This window comes from Lactuca sativa, chromosome 1 (genome assembly GCF_002870075.4).
Source record: "Lactuca sativa cultivar Salinas chromosome 1, Lsat_Salinas_v11, whole genome shotgun sequence".
NCBI lineage: Eukaryota > Viridiplantae > Streptophyta > Magnoliopsida > Asterales > Asteraceae > Lactuca > Lactuca sativa.
The window spans coordinates 93,072,398-93,092,997 of record NC_056623.2 but is presented as its reverse complement, the minus strand read 5'-3'; the positions used below and the strand labels follow the sequence as shown (position 1 = coordinate 93,092,997).

Here is a 20,600-nt window from a genome sequence, read left to right as displayed (position 1 = left end):
CTAGTAATTAATAGTGGGTAACTGGTATCCGGAAGCTGTAGTTTTTATTTGTTATATGAATGTTTGGCTAAAGTAGTTAGAAGCTTTTAAAATATGTAAAATTACATAAAATGATAACTATTATATATATATATATATATATATATATATATATGATAAAGTTTTTTAAAAATTTGATATGAAATTAGGGTTTTAGCAAATACAACTTCATGAATCTAATAAATATAAAACTGGTTTTCCTTTTGGACATTACGAACGAAATGTTATGCCTTTCGGATTAAAAAATGATCCTTTTATATTTCAAAATATTATGAACGATATTATCATTCCTATAAACAAATTTGCTATTGTTTATATTGATGATGTTATTATCTTTTCAAAATCTGTTGACCAACATTTTAGACATTTAAACATATTCCATTATCTCATTTATAAAAATGGTTTAGCCGTATCGGCAACAAAAATGCATCTATTTAAAGATCAAATACGTTTTTTAGGACATGACATCATTAAACCAATAACAAGAAGCTTAGAATTTTCAAGTAAATTCCCTTACGAAATTAAAGATAAAAAACAACTTCAACGGTTCTTAGGATGTTTAAACTCTATACATGACTTTTTCAAAGATTTGGGAATTATATGTAAACCCCTTTTATAATAGATTAAAAGATAATCAAGAACCACGGACTCAAAAACATACTAATATAGTTAAACATATTAAACAAAAAATTCCAACATTACCATATTTAAATCTATCTCATCCAAATGCAAAAACTATAGTTGAAACTGATGCTAGTGATATTGGATTTAGAGATATAGTAAAAAAAATAGATTCAAAAGATGAACAACTAGTTCGATATTTTTTTGTGCCTAGAATGATACCCAAAGAAACTATTCAACGGTCAGAAAAGAAATTTTGAGCATTGTTCTATGCATCAAAAAGTTTGAAGATGATTTATTTATGAAACAGTTTTTATTAAGAATTGATTTCCAATCTGCAAAATCAATTTTAGAAAAGGATGTTAAAAATATTATTTCCAAACAAATTTTCGCTAGATAGCAAACCCTTCTAGGCAATTTTGATTTTGAAATAGAATTTATTAAAGGAGAAAATAATTCACTTTCAGATTTTATTTCTCGTGAAATTTTACAAGGGAAATGAGTTCTTCCTCTTCACCCTCCAAAATAGATAACAAGAAGCCTATTTCTCAAAAATTTCTACCTTTTCCTCCTCGTCCAAAAAGATTTTCTCCTTTATCCCCAGAAAACAAATTTGTACTTTTTACTGATGCTCTTCAAAATAAAGAATCAAAACTTGTCACTTCAAATATTTCTCCAATCAAGATTGTTAGTCCTTTTATCAAATCTCAATCCTTGTCTCCTTTGGGAACTCAAAAAATTGTTCTCTCTACTAAGACTGCATATATTATAAATCCAAATATTTAAAGAATTTAAATTCTTGAAGACTCTCAGATTTCAAAGTTAAATCAAGGATTTCATATTCTCACTGATCATCTTTTCAGTCATGGGAAAACCTTTTATTCGAATCCTTATAGGACCAGAGAATATTATCAAACCATCCTTCAAGAATCTAGTTCTATATGTTTCGCTCATCGTTCCAATTCATCTGAACGAACAATTCATTACAGTAAACCCAAATTCTTAAGGTCATTTCTCTTCAAGATTGGTCAATAAATCCCCATTCTGAAAAGATTTTAGTAGGATATCCCACTTATCCAAAATATTTCTATTATGATTATCAAGAGGCCTGGTCCAAATCATTCCTTATACAAAATTATTCACATTCTTGGTTTATCTTTTTCAATCTAAACTTTGACTATGAATACCCTAAATGGTTCGTTAATTGGTATAAGTTCATGGGCTTAATACCAAAATGTCTACCCGATGAAGTTTTGAATTAATTTCTCAAATTCAAAGAGTTATGTGTTCGACCTATCCTTGAATTTGGATATCTATTACAATTTTTCATGTTATTCAAAATTCCATGGATTATGTCATGCACTTATAATTATCAAGATGCAAAAGACATTTCTCATCCATGGCTTAACTACCAATATAGGATAAAATGGTGGGAAAAATTCAAACTTCCTCAAGCTAACTCAACGAAAGTGATCAAATATTATCAAGAAATCCATCATTCTACAAAATCAAAAACAGAAGAAATGAAGAACGCTCTTCTCCCTGATCCTGAACTAGTAGCTAGAATTCTTAACTCTATCGGTTCATCATAAGAAGAACTTCAACGTTTATTACAAGATATTCGTAGATCCCCTACATAATCAAATGAATCTATTCCAAGAACTCAATTACTTTAAGACGCTAAAGACCCGTTTGATGATCCATACAAAGAATAAAATATTCTAATTTTTATTTTGGTGTATACCTTCAATGTAGGGTATTTTGTTTCAATGTTTTTCATGATTAACAGTTTTTCAAAAGTGTGGGTAAAATATGTGTAAACACTGCATGTGTAATAAACGTGTGTATAAAAATCAATTCTCAAATTCTTTATCAAAATATTATCAAGAATATAATTGCAGGTCATAATTAACTCCATTGATTAATTTCAATTATGATATGAAGACAAAGGGCTTTCACCAAAAGAAGATGTTCAGGATAATTCTATAATTTCCTTATCGGCCATAACACAAGAAAATTATTCAAGAAGATATAATATGAAGACAAAAGGCTTTTATCAAAAGAAGATGCTCAATAATAACAAAATGACAAAAGAGAAAAGAAACTTTATAAAAAGAAGATTTTCAAATATAATTCTACAATTTCCTTGTATAAAAAACATTACACAAGAAAATTATTCAAAAAGATTCTTTAATCAAGCACAAGATCACCTATAAATAAAATTGAAGTTTCTAGTTTTAGGCTATGAAAATGTTCACTCTCTCAAATGTATAGCTTATGTCTAGAAAAACCCCTAATGTTTCTATATCTACCTATAGATGTTTAAAGTCTGTAGATTTCCAGGTCATTCTTTCTCAAAACGCTTGTACTGATTGTATTTCAAGTTTATTGAAAGAAGGTACTATTTAAGAGTACTTTATTTAATTCTTGTTTTGTCATTATACTCTTGAATTCATTTTCTCCTACAAATATTTTAGTTATTTATTATGATTATTTCATTTCGAATTATTATAACAATTAATTATACAAGATTTGAAATTTTTGTTAAAACAATATAAATTTTATACAATCAAGATAATCATATTATTCAAGCTTAATTTAGGCTTTCTTAAAATCAAATAATGGTATCAGAGCCAAGATAATCATATTATTTCAAATTTGATTAATTTTGGTTTTAAATTCTATAAGAAAATTATGAATTTTAATAAGTATGATTCAAAGTCAAGGTCATTGATTGGTTGGATTAATGTAAGACACATATATAAGGACGTAAGTCGCGGTGTCAAACCACAATCATCGTTAGGACGACTCCCTTCTGTTTATCACTATTAAAACAAGTAAGATTTCTTATAAAATCTTTAAAAAAATAAATCAAATATAAGTAGGCTTTCACGCATATTATCCAAAATATATATTCCTGGTAAAAGTATTAATTAAAAATCAGATTATGATAATAATCAAATAAAATCTATCGAATAAACTATTGGTGGCAAAGAACAAAGTTTAAATGATTGGGCAATATCAAAAACAAATATAATTACAATATATAAAATAGAACTTTCGATTATCTTCAAAATTACTCAATTAAAATGACCGAATAAACTGTGTCTATTTGTCAAAACTAACAAAATTTAAATCTATTATCATTAAAGTCTATTTTAGAACATAGACAAAAATATAAATTTCTTCATATATGTTTAGTACAAATTGCTATTAAACCTTTATTTAGAATGGGTATTGATACTCCCGTTCTCCTGATTTTAACAGATAAAAGACATAAAGATTTTTGAAATTTTATTTTAGTTATGGCAAAAACAAATATTGCTAACGGACCAATTTATTTTAACTGTTATCCAAATTTTTCTATAGGATTATTTGATAAAAATATATTAGATACTTTAGTTTTAACAGTAGAAACAAAAAATTTAGAATTTAAAGATAATATCAAGCCTTTAGCAATAATCTATCGTGTTTGTTATAAAACCATAACAACCATGTTAGAACCAAGAACCCATCTATCAAGCCCAAGAAATGAAACAATTATTTTTTAAGCAAATACTAACCATACTAAGGTTTATATGCCTAAAAGGCTTAAATGGTCGGAAATTACTCAATCATGTAGATGGCATTTACAAAACGTTATTGAACCAAAGACTTTAGATTCTTCAAAACAAATTTCTAATATTATTGAACATGATGATGGATCAGTTTATATAAACTTTTCTTCTATAAATTTTTTATCATCATGATTTTCAACAAGTTCGATTCCAGAAGTTGGCACCTCAAAACCTTCATTTTCAAAATAGAGATCTTTACAACTAAAAGTTGTTAATTATACTAATTTCATTCCTAAACCACTTTATCAAGATGAACAAAATGGTGAAACTAGTTTACCTAGTCCCACTAAATCGAATTTTATAGATGAGCTTCAAAAGTTTAAACAACAAATATGAGTAACAAAACCCAAATATATTGTAATTTCGATAACAGTTATAATACTAATTTACTTAAAAAAATTTGGCAAGATTTTTAAGCACTTCAACAAAACACTTAAAAGAAAATCAATTAGAAGTACAAGAATTAATATCTAAAGGTCAAAATTGTATTGCAATTCAATAAGTTAAAATAGGAAGACTAAAAATTGAGATTGGTCATTTTAAATTAGTCATAAAATGTATCAGTTATTCAATTAACTATATTTCTGACAATTTATTAATTTGTTAAATGAGTTCTAAAATACAGATTAATTGTTCTAAAGATAATCGGCTTTGGATTAACATAATAAAAATGTATTGGAAAATGAACTCTAATATGTGTAAAAATATTCAACATTTAAAATATTCAAGATCTCACAAAAAAACATTATTTATTAAAATTACAAACCAATAGCCATACGTATAATAAACAAATAGAAAATTTTCTCGATTAACTAAAATAGTCAAGACATAAAAACAGTCCAGAAATTGTAATTTAGAAACAATAAATCATGTTTCTTCAATCCTAACCAAAACAACTTGTTAATATGGATTTTTCTAAAATAGAATATCACGTTGATTTTAATTACTTAAAAATATTTAATATTATAAGGAATATAATGATAAAAAAAGAGCTTGGCATAACAAAAAAAATTCATATTACTTAAAGATTTCTACATTTACGACTCTGGAAAGCTTATGTTTTATCAAACAAAATTTATTCTCTATTTTTTCAATGGTTTAAGTTATTTTATACTTCTAAACATAATATTGATTATCCATTAAAAAATGACTCTAGTACTCTTATTTTTAATTTAAAAAAATCCATAAACATTGACTCTAATCAAGAAACTATTTTAAATTATCCACAAAAAAAAAAATTATTATTGATAAAGATATTTTAGCAACTCCTCTAGTAAAAGTTCCAAATCAACAAACAACTGAAAAATTTGTAAAATATTATATATCAAAACAATTACTCAAATGAAGTTTTAGCAATTATTGGAAAACAATTAGATAAAATAGAAGAAAAGATCTTGAAAGAAACACATTTACAAAAGATTTTAACAAATTTAGAAATAGAAACAACAAAAATAAACAAAACGTTAAAAATATAGAATTACAATTATTCAAATGAAAAGAGAAAAAAGAAAAGGTAAGTTTTAATAAAAAAAAAAAAGAAGCAGGTTCTAGTAAATATTCAAATATTAGTTTTGTTTCTTATCCGCAGGAAATTTTAATTTAGGAAATAAAAAATTAATCAAGGGCGGATTTAGGGGGGGGGGGGGGGGTCACCGATGGCAACAACAACCCCTAGCTTTTCCGGTCGCAGTGGAAAATTTTTCGAAAATTATTAAAATTTTTATTTTTTCAACTATCGTGCAACCCTAACTTTCTCATGCACCCCTTACTGTGAAATCGTACGTCCGCCCCTGAATTTAATAAACGAATTAGATAAAAGACTTTCAAAATTAAATATTAAAAATATTAATACTTTTAGGCAAATAGCAATGGATGAATATGAAAATATTAATAATGATAGCGAAATTGACATTAATACTCTTGTTCAACAATTTCCAAATGATTAAGATATTAATCAACTTACTATTGAATTTTCTAAATTTAACAAAATTAATCAATCCGAACGTAACACATATTTTATATATATATATATATATATATATATATATATATATATATATATATATATATATATATATATATATATATATATATATGAATAATTCTGTAAATTAATTTCAAAAACTCAGTAGCGTTTTGTTAAATGCTACATAAAGTAACTTTTAGATTTGGAGCGTTTTGTATAAATTAAAAGCTAAACGCTCGTAGTAACAAATGAAACTTTTTATTTAAACTCAAATGTTTTGTTAAAAGTTAGAAGCTAGAAGCTCTCAAACACTTTATGTCAAACAAACCTAAAGCCTCTACCAAGTGGCATAATCCCACATTTATTTTTAAATGGTAGCAAGAAAGAGAACCTATAATGAAACATGTTCTCTTTCTTTCCATCATTTATAAATATCAATTTGTGCAAATTCTTTGGTAGTTAAATTACAAACGAAATGAATTGCTTTATAAATTGAAAGTTCATCTACAAACATATGAACACCCGAACGTACATTTTCATTGAGAATAATCATGAAACCATGAGGAATATATACTTATTAAACCATGGTATTTCAAAGAGGAATTAGTTTGATGAGTTTGTGGTCTCGAGACAGAAGGTTATGGTTCACGTTTAAATGCTTATTTTTTAATTGGATTCTTGTTGTTTAATTTTTGTGTTCATGGTCACATTGTTAGGGTTTCAACTAAACTAATCATTTATTTGAATTCTAGCTGTGTATTTGTTTGAACTTAAGATCCATAATTGTCTGTTGGTTTAACGATATAAGTAATTGATATGGCCAATTTTATAGAAGATTTTGGTTTCATATCTTGAAAATATCCATTATGTATTGCAATTCTCATGGTTGGTAGGGTGAGCATTTGACTTAATTGGACCGGACCGGAACGTGAGCAGTTTTGATAATGTGACCGGAACGTGAGCAGTTTTGATAATGTGGGCTAGTTATTGTTTCTTCTTATATGGCTAATATCATTTCTGGTTCCAAATGGTTTTAGTGTTACCCGTTACGGGTAAACAAATGGCACCAACACAAAATTTGAAGGGCCAAAATCACTTCATAATGTTGCCTTAGTCATATTCTTTAAATTGTTATAAGTTAGTCCAATTGACATTATATTTATCCTAACATTTAGTTTCTCTTTTGTCCTTCATTTTAAACTAAATTTTCCCTTTATTTGGTTACAAATTACTTGAGTTACATGCCCTCGAAAACAGGGTATCAAAACTATTTTCTTTCTATAGTACCAAGTTTTATTCATAAATAACCAAGTTTTTCATTATATTTGGTATTTTTCTACATCATTTACCTACTCGTGAATGCTCAAATAACTCGTCTAAACCGTTGGATAGCAAGTCTTTCATCGAGTTGTATATTCAGCATAACAAGTTGTATCAATTCCATCTTGGTAAATAATTGGATAATCGAGACCAACATCATAGACTGACTGGTCACGTTTTTGGTCCACTCGTTTCCATTAAACTGATTCCTGTTCCAAACCGTTTCGAGGCGAATGCTTGCCCCTAGTGGTTAGCCATAAATTGATGTGTTTTGTTTCGATCTTAATGCAAATTCAATATTAATTTTTCATGATTAAAAATCCAAGTTTCGAATTAGAATCAAGGGAAAGCTTTACCAAACTCTTTATATTCTAAGCTCATTAACGATAAAACTGTAATTTTATTTTTTTAACAGAAAGAGACAAAAAACCGATAAGTATTATTGAAATTGACAAGAAGACGAAACCGTCTACGAATTTGAGAATTTAGTCAGTAATCTTGTTTTTCTTTTTTATCCCAAATAGGTATAAATGATTGCCAATTTCTAGTCCTTTTTTTGTTAACATTGCCGATATTTTGTACTTTTATGTTCAAAAAAATAAAATCATGAACTTATTGAGAATGAACGTAGAATACAGGGCATTTTGTTGAAAATTTCCCTAGAATAAATTTGATAACATTTTAAACTTAAATAATTATTAGAAAAGAAAAACTAGTTGTTTAAACATATTAACGACTAAACCCAATTAAGGAAAACAATGTAAACATATTCTCGTTAATATCAATCATTAAAAAGATGAAAAAGAAAAAAAAAAAAAAAAAAAGTTGCAATTAACTAGAAGTTTAAATAGTGTTCAAGGCAACAGAAAAATAACTTTACAATTCCTATTAACAAGCAAAAAAGAGAAATAAACAATCGAAGTTAAAAATCAACTCGACTATGCTCTTGGGCCATGGGCCCGCTCATCTTGGGATTGGGCCTGGTATGAGATTAGTCAGGTGGTATGAGATTAGTCAAGTTCATGATAGCTAGGGGTGAGCGCGGTGCGGTTCGATGCGGTTATTAGCCAAAACCTCACCACTAACCGTAAATACGGTTAATCCATTTTCAAAATTGTTTTGTGCAGTTATTTTTGCGATGCGGTTAGCCGGTTATTTTTGCGGTGCGGTTTTGTTTTTTCTGTGTTGCGGTTATTAACCGCATGAATTTGGTGCGGTTATTTTGTGTGGTTTTTAACCATATTTTAGAGCTCAAACGGTTTTAAGAGTTTAAATATATAACTTGTAATAATAAAAAAACCATAATGTATAAGACAATTAACTTCAATCACAAACAATTACTATCTTCAAAATGTCAAGTCAATAGTAATTAACAATAAATTTCTTAAAATTGTTTAATTTTATCATTTTTCAAAATTAAATATAACAAAAAATCATATTTTTGTCTTCTAGTATTTTATTCATCTTTCATTCATGAAACTTGTCCTATTTTTAATATTTAATATATTAATAATTAATAAAAAAAAGTTGTATATAATATATGCGGTGCGGTGCGGTTTTTTTGCAGTTTTTGAAAACTAATAACCGCACCGCAAATTTGCGGTTTTTGAAAAACAGAAAAACTCACCATCGGTTTTTATTGCGGTTGTGGTTTATCGGTTGTGGTATATGCGGTTAATTTTAATTGCGGTATGGTTTTTGCTCACCCCTAATGATAGCCTAACAAATGAGTGTTAGTGGTAGGCTTTGGGCTTGGCTTGCTGATAGTGTTAGTGTTAAGGCATAGTTTTATAGTCAATAAAGTACTTATGAATAAGCTCTTAGCAAAAATAAAAAATTGAAAAGAGAGATACAGAATTAATTACCAACCTTTTCAACATATATTCTAAGATCCGACCGATGTCTCTTAGGTGTTGTTTGTTTTTTTGAAGCAAAATTCATGAAGTCTGCGGACCATCTCTGCAACCTTCTGCAGCAGAAGAGGTGAACCAAATGGCTGCTGACTGTAATAAGAAACGTGTTTGTTTTTTAACATCTGCATGCTGTTGCAGATATTAAAAAAATAAAATAAAATAATTTTATATACCAAAAATAGTTTTTTAATACTGAAAATTTAATAATGTATGATATTTCAGCAAAAAATAATGATATTTCAGCAAGAAATTATCATTATTCAATATAAAAAAACGAAAAAAAATAATTTAGCAACAATAAACCAAAAAAACGAAAAAAAAAAAAAAGAGGTGAAATAAGAATTCAGCAACATATAATCAAGATTCATCAAAATTTCAACAAGAAAAAAAAAGAAGAAGATGTTGAAAGATGCAATACAAGTGTTGTCCAAAACAGAACATGCGCAAAAAAATTTTACTCCGAAGATTTCTAACAAACAACTACAAGATAAAAACTAATGCGCGTGTACTACGCTGCGCAGCAATAAAAGATCTGAATAAGATTTTTTGCAAAAAACAACTCGTTACCATTTTTTTTTGACGTCAAACAAATAAACCATAAATACAAAAAAATTATAACATAAACCAATAACCAACAAGTGGGACATTTCATGTCACTTGTTTAGATTATCGATTTTGATACAATTTAGAATTTATTTTGACGTCCATGAAAATATTGCCTTAAAGATCTCAATGACAAACACGTGGCAATAGGTTTAGATCCGTCTCTCCTATTTTCTTGTTATCATCAATCAGCTTCGAATAAAGAACAAATACTTGGCTTATGATTTCTAAACTTTAAAGCATCACGATGTTGAAATTACGTAATATTTTTAAGGTTTCTGAAGATCTTATCTTCAATGACACATCCCGATTGTCTTTCTCAAGAAGGCCTAGAGCATTTGTCACCTCTTCAAAACCTTTACTCAAGGTATAAAATTCAGTTTATCATGATCTTGCTCTTATGCACACGTTGATTGAATTATCATTTTGTATGTCGATGAAAAACGTAATATGAAATAAGTTTTTATTGTTAAATTGCATGTTTTGAGTTTTGAAAAAAAAAACAAGGAAATAAAACGTTGTGAAAATCACAGAACACGGATGAGAAAGTGGAAGAAACATGTGCAGAGGTAACAGAAGCAGCTGAGGAAGTTAAGGAAGGATTCGAGCAGGTAATTTCGTATGAATATATTACAAATATTAATGTTTAAAAAGAATATAAAAACATAATAATTAAGAGCTTATAAGTGGTTATACTCAGGTTTCAAAAATGAAAAAAGATGTTAAAGGAAAGGTATTGGAGGCAAAAGGTGGTTTGGTAAAGCGGGCAAGGGAAAATGTGGTCGATGTTGCTGCCCAAAAAGCTAAAGAAAAAGTAATAAAAAATATCAAATGAGGAACCTGATGTATGTATCTCTTGAATGTGTTATATTCCATATTTTATCAAACTTATATGTTCTCTAATTAATGCACTTTTGAATAGAATCGATATTCGACTTGTTATGGGGAGCCCTGACTTGAAAAAAGTTGTAAAAATGATTCCGTGTTGTTTGTTTTTTTTTTGTTGTTACAATCCAAAAATCTTTCAGATTTAGAAAAATAGTCATTTTTGTTTGGTTTGGTTTGTTTGTGTTATAAATCAAGAAAATATAACAAATCTTGACCTAACTGCGTCTGTTCCTAATCTTTGCTTACTATTAAACAACCAGTTTTAAGTCCTTCAAGTGCTTCTTGCTTTCTTAAAGCATCCGTATCAGAGTTTTTATGGAGTTTTTTCATTAAAAAACTTAAAAAAAAAAAAAAAAAAAAAAAAAAAAAAAAAAAAAAAAAAAAAAACTTGTTTTATCTCTAAAATAAAAAAAAACTTCAAGTGCTTCATTATGTTTTTTTTGGGACTTCAAAAAAACTTTCTATTTACAATTGGTTAAAAGTTTGTGAGCCCCACCAAATTAATGAAAAATCTCAATGAAAAAACTTATCTATTAGACAAAATTGTAAGAATGGTACCTATAATATGTCAAAACTGATATATTTTGGTCAATAAAAGTTTGGACTAGCACCGGTGGTCCAAAAGTTTCAATTTCTTGCGAGTTTGGTCCAGTTTGGTTTGAACTGTTTTTATAAAGACGATTTTGCCCTTGGTATTTAATTTTCCATTTTTATTTTATTACTAGTAATTAAAGAACAATTAAAAATAAAACAAAAACAAAATACTCTCTCTCTCTCTCTCTCTCTCTCTCTCTCTTACAACCCCAATTCCAGAGAGATATTGAACCCATTGTTATCATGGTTTGAAATCAAGGAACCCTTGAAGAATAATTATACAAAAAGTTCATCAAGAAATCATCATCGCTGCAATTTTTTAAACCTTGTTTTGTAATTTCTTCAACATGAGTTTCTCCTTATCTGCACAACAACTTCGAAACTTATATTCATCTTCTTCCAGCTTTAACTCTATTACAACAGTTATTTACACCTGGTTAACGAAGTTGAAACAAAAAACAAATAATAAATGTTCGATATCTAAATCCAAACCCCATATACCAGATCATCATCGACGAATAAGAAATTCCAACAAAACCCAGATTGGAAAAACAAAGCTTTAGAAACTGATAAGAACCCATTTACTGAATTTGAAGTGATAAATGGTTTCAATTTTCATATACAGACAATGATTAGAGAAACGACAAGGGAGTACGAATCTTACTTGAGATAGCTCGTCGATTTCTCAAGAACCAACTTGCAACAACAACAAAATCCTTTGAAAACTCCCACTTGAAGTGCTTCAATGATGAAATCGATTCAGTCTCCTTCGGTTCAGAGTAAAGGAGAAGTGGATATGAGGGATAGGAGGTGGGTGTTGGCTTCAATTTCAGTTTCAGAAAGAGTAAGACGAAGCTTTTTGGTTTGGAACTTATGGGGGATCCGACAAACTTTAGGGATGAATATACATAAAACAATTTCCAGAAGGAAACCTACATACACATAAATACCTAAATCGATTGTAGATTGGATTTTGTGGGTTTTCGTTTGAGAGAGAGATTGTTTCGTGTGTATGCGTGTTCATCAGATATAGTGTTCATGAATGTGAGTGTGTGTGTGTGTTCTTCAGTTCTTGATTTCGACTTTAGAACAAGCACCAATGTCGGCCAACTAGGTTATGTATCCTGGTATATAAGATGTTTTTATGCTATAGTGATCTGTTAGATCTGTATTCTGATTTATAGGATGTTGTTATGGGGTAGTGATATGTAGATCTGTTTGTTTGCCTATTGACTATTTATATGTTTATCTGTTGCATATGTCAAGATAGTATGGTTTGGGTTGAGGCTTTACTGCTATATGTGTGAGCCAACAGACCGGGGGTAACCCAACCTGATGGATGTGGACCCTACGGTATATCAGTCCGATGATTGATTAGACCAGTTGCATATTAGCATTCCAGTTGAATGACTGATTGGGTCGGGGGTAATCCAGCTCGATGGCTATATGCCCGAGGTTATTTTATTCTGATGATTGATTGGACCTAGAATGCATAATTGTATAATTTTTTTGGTTGTGTGTGGTACTTTAAGGGAACTCACTAAGCTTTGGCTTACAGTTTCGGTCTTATGTTTTTGGTACTTTAGATGATTGAGGGATAGCTAAGGCATGATCATGCACATTCTTCTTATTTTATGATATCTGATTTTGGGATACTCTTATTCACAATTATTACTTTTGGGAACTATGTTTTGTAAACATTTATGGTGTTTGGTTGGATTTTAAGAATTAAAATTTTTACCTTGATTTTTGGGATTTTACAGATCAATCAATATAATGAATTGGAATCACTGACAAATCTTATTTATAAGTTCATAAGAACGACTTATTACTATAAATATAAGTTACACTGAAAACAAAAAAGTGTAGCTTAGCTTACAGAGGTTTTAGCGAAAACCGGTAAACTGCGTTGGCAGAACTCTGGCTTGCTAGCTATTAGATGATAGGCTCTCAGGGGCTTTAGAGCTTCGTCAGATACTTAAAACTAAGGGGAAATGGGCTCAAGATTGAGAGAAACTCGAGAGAAGTGAATTGGGTTGGTGTCGAAATCAAATGAACTTTAAATGTTATTTATAGGTTGTCGAGAGGCTCTTCACATCGTGAGACATGGTGTCTCACTTCATGAAACGGGGCGGATAAGGGTGGAGTGTCAATGCGTGCCACGCATGCTGTCTGTGCATGCGGGCACGCACGGGGAACTTCCGTTCCACGAAAAATTCATATCTTCTTCATACAAGCTTCACTTTCGACGGGTTTTATATTCACGCGTAGCTATCAATGATATCTACAACTTTCATTTATACTTCGTCGGCTAATTTTGACTTTATTTTAAAGCTATATTTTTAACAGGCTTAAATTGTGAAAGTCTGTATAAAAATCACAAATTTCTCATATGATATCTATTCTCGATTGTCTTTATATTGACATATAAGTATGGATGAGATCTTCAACTCTTATTTAGATTGGTTTTCCTAACAATCGACCCTTTTCAATTTTGGTTTCTGAGCTATATATTGTTATGTTGAAACTTCGACAAATCATAACTTCCTCTCACGAAGTCAGATTTGAACGTTCTTTACATGCACGCTCTTGGTTTAATAACGATTACGGTTTTTTGTTTATATCTCTAAGGCTAAAAAGTAATTCATCAAAAATTCAGTTTTTACGATATGCAGAGTCGTGTCGGTTTAATCGCGAAACTTCAAAGAAACATAATATCTTCATACGAAGTCGGATTTCAGAATTCTTTATATGTATGGAGTCATTGTCACATTTAATATAACTATGTTTAAGATTATTTATCTTACATAATCTTCTACCAAATTAAAACGTAATTTATCGCTCGTCGATAAATTCCCCTAAAAGGCGTATATTAAATAGTCTGCAACGCACAAGACTGAGAAGTGAGGAGTATCCTATTGGATTATTTAAAATTATAATAATTATTACTTATTATCCTTTACATGTCTAACCCAAATTTGCAGACGTTACAGTATATTAATGCATAAAATAAAGTACGTTGCTATTGCTTTGTAATTTGTCCTAAACTTTAGCAGCAAATTACGTTGCTATTTCTTAACATTTATATAATTTTATTTATTTGCATTTGTACACCATTATTCCAAGAATGTCCTTAACACCATCTGGAAAATAAATCTCATTCAAATTCCAAAGAAGAAATTTTACATTAGCCGTTTGTTTTGCAATGACAATTAACAAGAGTCAATGACAATCTTTATCTAATGTTGGTTTGTTTTTCGAAGATCCGAATTTTTACACATGACCAATTGTATGTTGTCTTATCTAGAGTTAAAAGTAGAGAAATGTTAAAATTGTTAATTTCAGATAAGAATGATAGAGTTACAAATAAATTCTAATGTTGTGTGTAAAGAAGTTATTAGAAATTTGTAAATAGTTTGTAGAATATTATTTCTTATAACATCTTTTATTGTTATTTGTAATAAAACCTTTTTTGTTAATTTTCATTTGTAATTTGTTATATTTTTTCATATATTTTTATTTCAACAACTTTATTTTCTGATTTGTCATAACCATGTTTAATTTACTTTATTTATTGTGGTTGTTTTATTTTTATAAGCAATTTACCATTTCATTATACAATATCATTATTTTTTCATTAATTCACAAACATAAATTGTCTCTTGTGTCTTGAAAAATAATTTTATATATTTATTTGAATCAACGATTATAGTTTTACATGAATAAAAAATAAATATCTTAATTAATAATTTATTAAAAATAATTGATTAATAATTAAGATTTTTTACTATAAAAAATTATTTATTTTTGTAACTGTGGTTTCCACGAGCTATAACCTAATATTACATTAAAGACTAACATTGACATACATGTCATCCTAGGTGGCACTGGTGCAGACACTAGCCTTTGTTGATTCAACGACCCCTCTTAATCTTAATCTGGACTTGAGTTGTGGGTTTAGTGAAGCTGTTATTTTGAGGTTATTTGTGCTTAAATTATGTTATGTATAGTGGAGATGATTTTAGGGTTAACTATATTTTATGATTTTAATGATTTCCTTTTAGTTGTTTTCTTAAACAAATACAAGTCTTATTGGGGTTATATTATTATAAATAGGGTTGTTAGTCCTTTAGAAGGAATTAGGTTTTGGGATTCACAAAATTTATTAAAGATTTTGAAAAAAAAAAACTGAAGAAAATATATTGTTTTTGAGTGTCTTCTTCAGCCTCTCGTGCTTTTGTTTCTAGCTATTTACGTAACGTCCATTTTTAGGGGCTTACATCTAATTACTTCTTTCATGACAAGAAAACCATGTCCGCACCAGTCGAAGTGGTGGAAGGGCCCTGAGTCAAATGGGGAATTTTTTTTAATATATGTACATATAAGTTAATAATAAAAATTCGTAGGGTTAAGTTGTTAATATGTAAAGCTATATATGTCTAATTGTTAATAAGTGATCAAAAGAATATGTGAAGGGATAATATTGTAACTTGGTTTTTAATTGTAAGCACATTTTGATATGATGGAATTGTTTACGTCTAATTGAGTTGCGTCGTAAACTCGTAATAAAACGGACCAATTGATTTGGATTATCACGTTTTGATAAACAGATGATGAGGTCTTTACATAAGTTTTGAAATTGTTGGAACATAATGGCTTCTTGAATCCAAATGTGAGATTACCAAAATATCCTTCCCGAACTACAACTTACACATATTCAAGTCTTTAACCATAGCAACACCAAAGATCGATTTATATTTCTCCAAAATAAACAGTATTTCAAACAAGAATCAGTTTGATTATCCGTTTGGTCGATTAATTGAATGAGCATAAATAAAGGCAGCTCAAGCCTCTCTAGAGGTGCTCGAGCAATGCAAGGACATGGTAAGTAAAAGTCCAATGTTAAAGTCTATGGGATTAAATATGAAGTAACTCCATTTTGAGGTGCTTAATTCCCAAATGGTAATGTTTTATTAGTTGATTATCATTATCATGTTGCAGTTTAACTCAAGTCGGTGAACCCTTGGAGACAATGTTGTCTAACTAAACTTTGGGCTTAATCAATGGGCTTTTTACTTTAAGGTATTACTTATAGACCATCATTCAATATTATATGAATATAATATTTTTAATTTGGATCTAAATGGTTTCGTAATTTTCTTTCTAATAAGAAGCTCTCCAAAGCATGAGAAAACGAAAAAAAAAATATCCATTTTTAAAGATTTTTACAAAAACTAACCAAAATCTATGAAAAAATCTTCAACAACCACCAATTTGCAACGGCTTTCAAATAAGGACACTGCAAGTTAAAACAACATCGTTTTAACTTTTAACATTACATAGTGGGCAAAACATAATGGGGTCTCCATTGCGAAATGAATTATTAACAAAACAAAATAACACGTGATTGGAAGGTTAACATCTTGTATTTCATACCCGAGTTCGAGTCTCGTGGTGTGCATATTGTTTCCTATCCTTTTTATTACAATTATTTTTGAAACTCAAAAAACAAAAATAAAGGAGTTGCTAGAAATTAAGCATACACCCTTATGCATGTGTAAGCTATGCCTTAACCACCGAACCAAGACAATTTTTTTTCGAAATGACTGGATTTTTATTAAAACAAAATTTAACAAAACACTAACAAGATTACAAGGAATAGACATAATGAGGTTTAATTGCCATGAACTTCAACTAATACTAAGCATTTTATTACAAGTAATGAACCAATTATAGGAATACTTGATCAAACTATCAATTAATAAAATCCTTCTAGGATTTTGGTCGTTAAAAAGAATGTCGTTCTGAAAACTCAATAAGCGTCACCGCATAATTATGATGATCGATTCCAATCCCAAACTTTTAGGCTTAGAAATCTGAATAGAATCAATTCATCGACTAACATCTTCAATACCATCAAAAACTAGAAAAGAGAGTCCACACCATCTCCCCAAGAAAACCCATAAATCTCTTGCAACCGAAAAGAAGAGATGCACTACATATCCCATGTCAACGTTACATATGTCACACACTACCGAAAGAATGTCAATCCCTTTAGCATCAAGATTAAGAAGTGTTGGAAAACAATTCAATACCTTTAGCACCAAGACATATTTTTATGATTGATTCTTTCTAATTATATGCTTAAGACAATTGACAATTGATCTTGTGGTTTGCAATATATATATATATATATATATATATATATATATATATATATATATATATATATATATATATCATAACAATACATGCTTAGTCCTTATGGTTTTAAAATCTTGTGTTGTTCATCTTTTTGGCTAACTTCGTATGTTTAAGGCGTTAGATGGATGTAAATTTTTTACTCATGTATTTATGTTTTCCAAAATTTATTATTTTCCTTTTTATTTTATGTTTTCTTTCTCCCTCTTGATGACTTGTTCGTCCTCTCACCTTATCCATATAGAAAATTCATCTTCTTTACAAGACATTGACCACAATCGTCATCACACACCGTAAAATGTCAAAATGACGACATTTTGAGCATTTCGTAGTATCATTCGCTATTTCACAGTGTCCACTGCAAAACTTGAGGTTATTGAGGATATTGTTTATTATGGTAAAAGCCCTCTTGATTAGGGTATTGTATTGCATGGATATATATATATATATATATATATATATATATATATATATATATATATATATATATATACACACACAACGAGTAACATAAGCCCTTATACCAAACACAATATAAAATACGAGTATAAACTAACACATGCTCTCAGTTTGAGCATGGGCTTACAAATGTTTAAACTATCTCGAAAGTCTAAAAATAATTGTGTATGGAGACCTTTAGTGAATATATCCGCAAACTAGTGAGCTGATGGCACATGTATGACTCGCACATGACCAATAGCAACACATTCCCAAACAAAATGCAAGTCTATTTCCACATTCTTGATACATTGATGGTGTACAGGGTTAGAAGATAAATACATAGCACTCACATTATCGCAAAACACAAATGTTGCTTTAGACAATGGACAAGATAACTCGATGAGTAGGTTTCGAAGCCAGGAAGCTTCGACAGCTACATTGGCCACCTTATGATACCCAGCCTCAACCGAGGAGCGCGAAACAACATGTTGAAGTTTGGAAGATCAAACTACTAGGCTATCGCTACATCTATATAAATCTTTTATTACCTTAATTTATACTTCCTCCGTCCTATATTAATAGTTCATGTTTATTTTTTGTCTTGTTCCAAAATAATAACCTACTTCTAAAAATAAATATACCCCTCATTATTAATTAAACTATCATGAAATTAAATGTAATTACCAATGAATTAAATGCAACAAAAAGATACAACTGTCATTTTATTTAATATAATTAATGGTAATTAATATTTTTTTTAATATGTATGTTTTTTTGTATGTAGTTAATAATTTTGGAACGAGGGAGTAATAAATATGGATATCCTTAGAAAAATATCAATTTAACCTCATTTAACTTATATCTATTTTACCTGTTAGAAACTAAACAAGATCCTAACAAATTCGATAATTCCAAAAGTCAATTGTTTAGAAAAGATTTACTTTTTAATTTACATTTTCCAACAAAAAAGAATAACCCTATTAAACTAATTAAAAAGTATGTGAATCTCAATGTAATGAATTCGGGTCAGAGGCCATGTATAAAGAGATTCCCTGCATTTACTTTATGCCATTCACACCTCGTGGTACAATCACCACGACCAATACTACATACTACATATGAAAGTTTCCAAATATGTAATAGGTACAATTTAATTTACATACCAGAATCGTACACTTTGCCTATTAAATCGACATTTAAAATGTGAGAAAATGACCAAAAATGAGGGTGATGTAGTCAAAGGGAAAAAGGATGGGCAATCTAGGCTAGGCATCAATTATTTGATGGGATGATACCAACTAACTTCAATCATTATTTTCTCAAAAGGTTAAATTGGTAAAGTTACTTGGGTATTTTATAAAAAATGGTCAATGCTTATAACTATAACAAATTTTGTCATTTTTTTATATTAGGTTATAGCAAAGTTATATACATCGTTCCAAAGTAATTAATTTGTATGGTTATATCCTTAAAACTGATGCTGAGAAACCCTTATATGTGATAAATCTTTTGATCATTTAAACCATTTTAAACATTCGTGCATTTTTTTACTTCCAACAATAAACAAAAGTTTGAGAATGCGACTTATCCTTTGTTCACCAAGTAGATGTGTTAACGTATTAAGATATTAGAATGTCATTATTGTTAAAGTTAAAGGGATAATCACAAAAATTGCAACAAACTGACCACTTCTTTTAGCATTAGCATAAATAATCACTCATTTTGCAATTAGTCAAATCGTATAATTGCAGTGTAGCTGCGGAAATTGTTTTTTACAAAGAAAATATTGCCAAAATTCGATTAGGTTTTGCATTATTTGGGTTAAAAATTTTCAAAAGAGTTGCAAAATGTCCAAATTTACATCAATAAAATAAGGTGAAGTTTCATAGTTTTTTATTGACCGGATGATTAGGGGTTAAAAGTTAGTATCATCATATTTATATAAATCATCAATACCCGGATTAGAATCCAGGACCTCCAATCTAAGAAAAAAAATGTCTACCAAGTGGACTAATTCCCCATTGGCTCGTAGTTAATTAAAAAAAACTAATGTTCTTTTACATTTTTTATATCAAATACTTTCGTTTCTAAAAAATGTGTGTTAACTCACAATACCCACAAAGGTAAATGAATTGCTAGCTATTCTACAAACGTAGATAAAAGGTAAATGAGTATCAAACTTCTCATACAGTCCTAAATATTGTTGCAAAGGTTGATCATTGTTAGTACAATCTCATCACTTAGTATGTTTGTGATTAGGGTTTAGGTTAGGCCAAATATCTCTTATATATTCCTATTTATATTAGGTTTAACCCTCACTATTAATCAAATCAAATCATTATCTATCTTGATATCAGAGTCGGCATCCTGCATCCCCGTGTTCCAAATCATTATTTA

The 20,600-nt window shown here is 29.1% G+C and overlaps 1 protein-coding gene across 2 annotated transcripts; it reads left to right on the top strand.

The window, feature by feature from the left end:
* The first annotated feature begins 2,946 nt into the window (after window positions 1-2,946).
* Window positions 2,947-11,027, top strand: LOC111915880 (uncharacterized). Of its 2 annotated transcripts, XR_006187339.2 has the most exons (4): window positions 2,947-3,058; window positions 10,354-10,446; window positions 10,613-10,690; window positions 10,780-11,027. XR_006187339.2 is itself a non-coding variant. In XM_023911508.3 (3 exons), the coding sequence occupies exons 1-3, from the start codon at window positions 10,327-10,329 to the stop codon at window positions 10,912-10,914; spliced, it is 333 nt and encodes a 110-aa protein (XP_023767276.1). In that variant the 5' UTR covers window positions 10,112-10,326; the 3' UTR covers window positions 10,915-11,027. The 2 variants fall into 2 exon arrangements, 1 of the variants encoding a protein (XP_023767276.1); XM_023911508.3 differs by lacking the exon at window positions 2,947-3,058 and having other exon boundaries at window positions 10,112-10,446.
* Window positions 11,028-20,600: the final 9,573 nt, after the last annotated feature.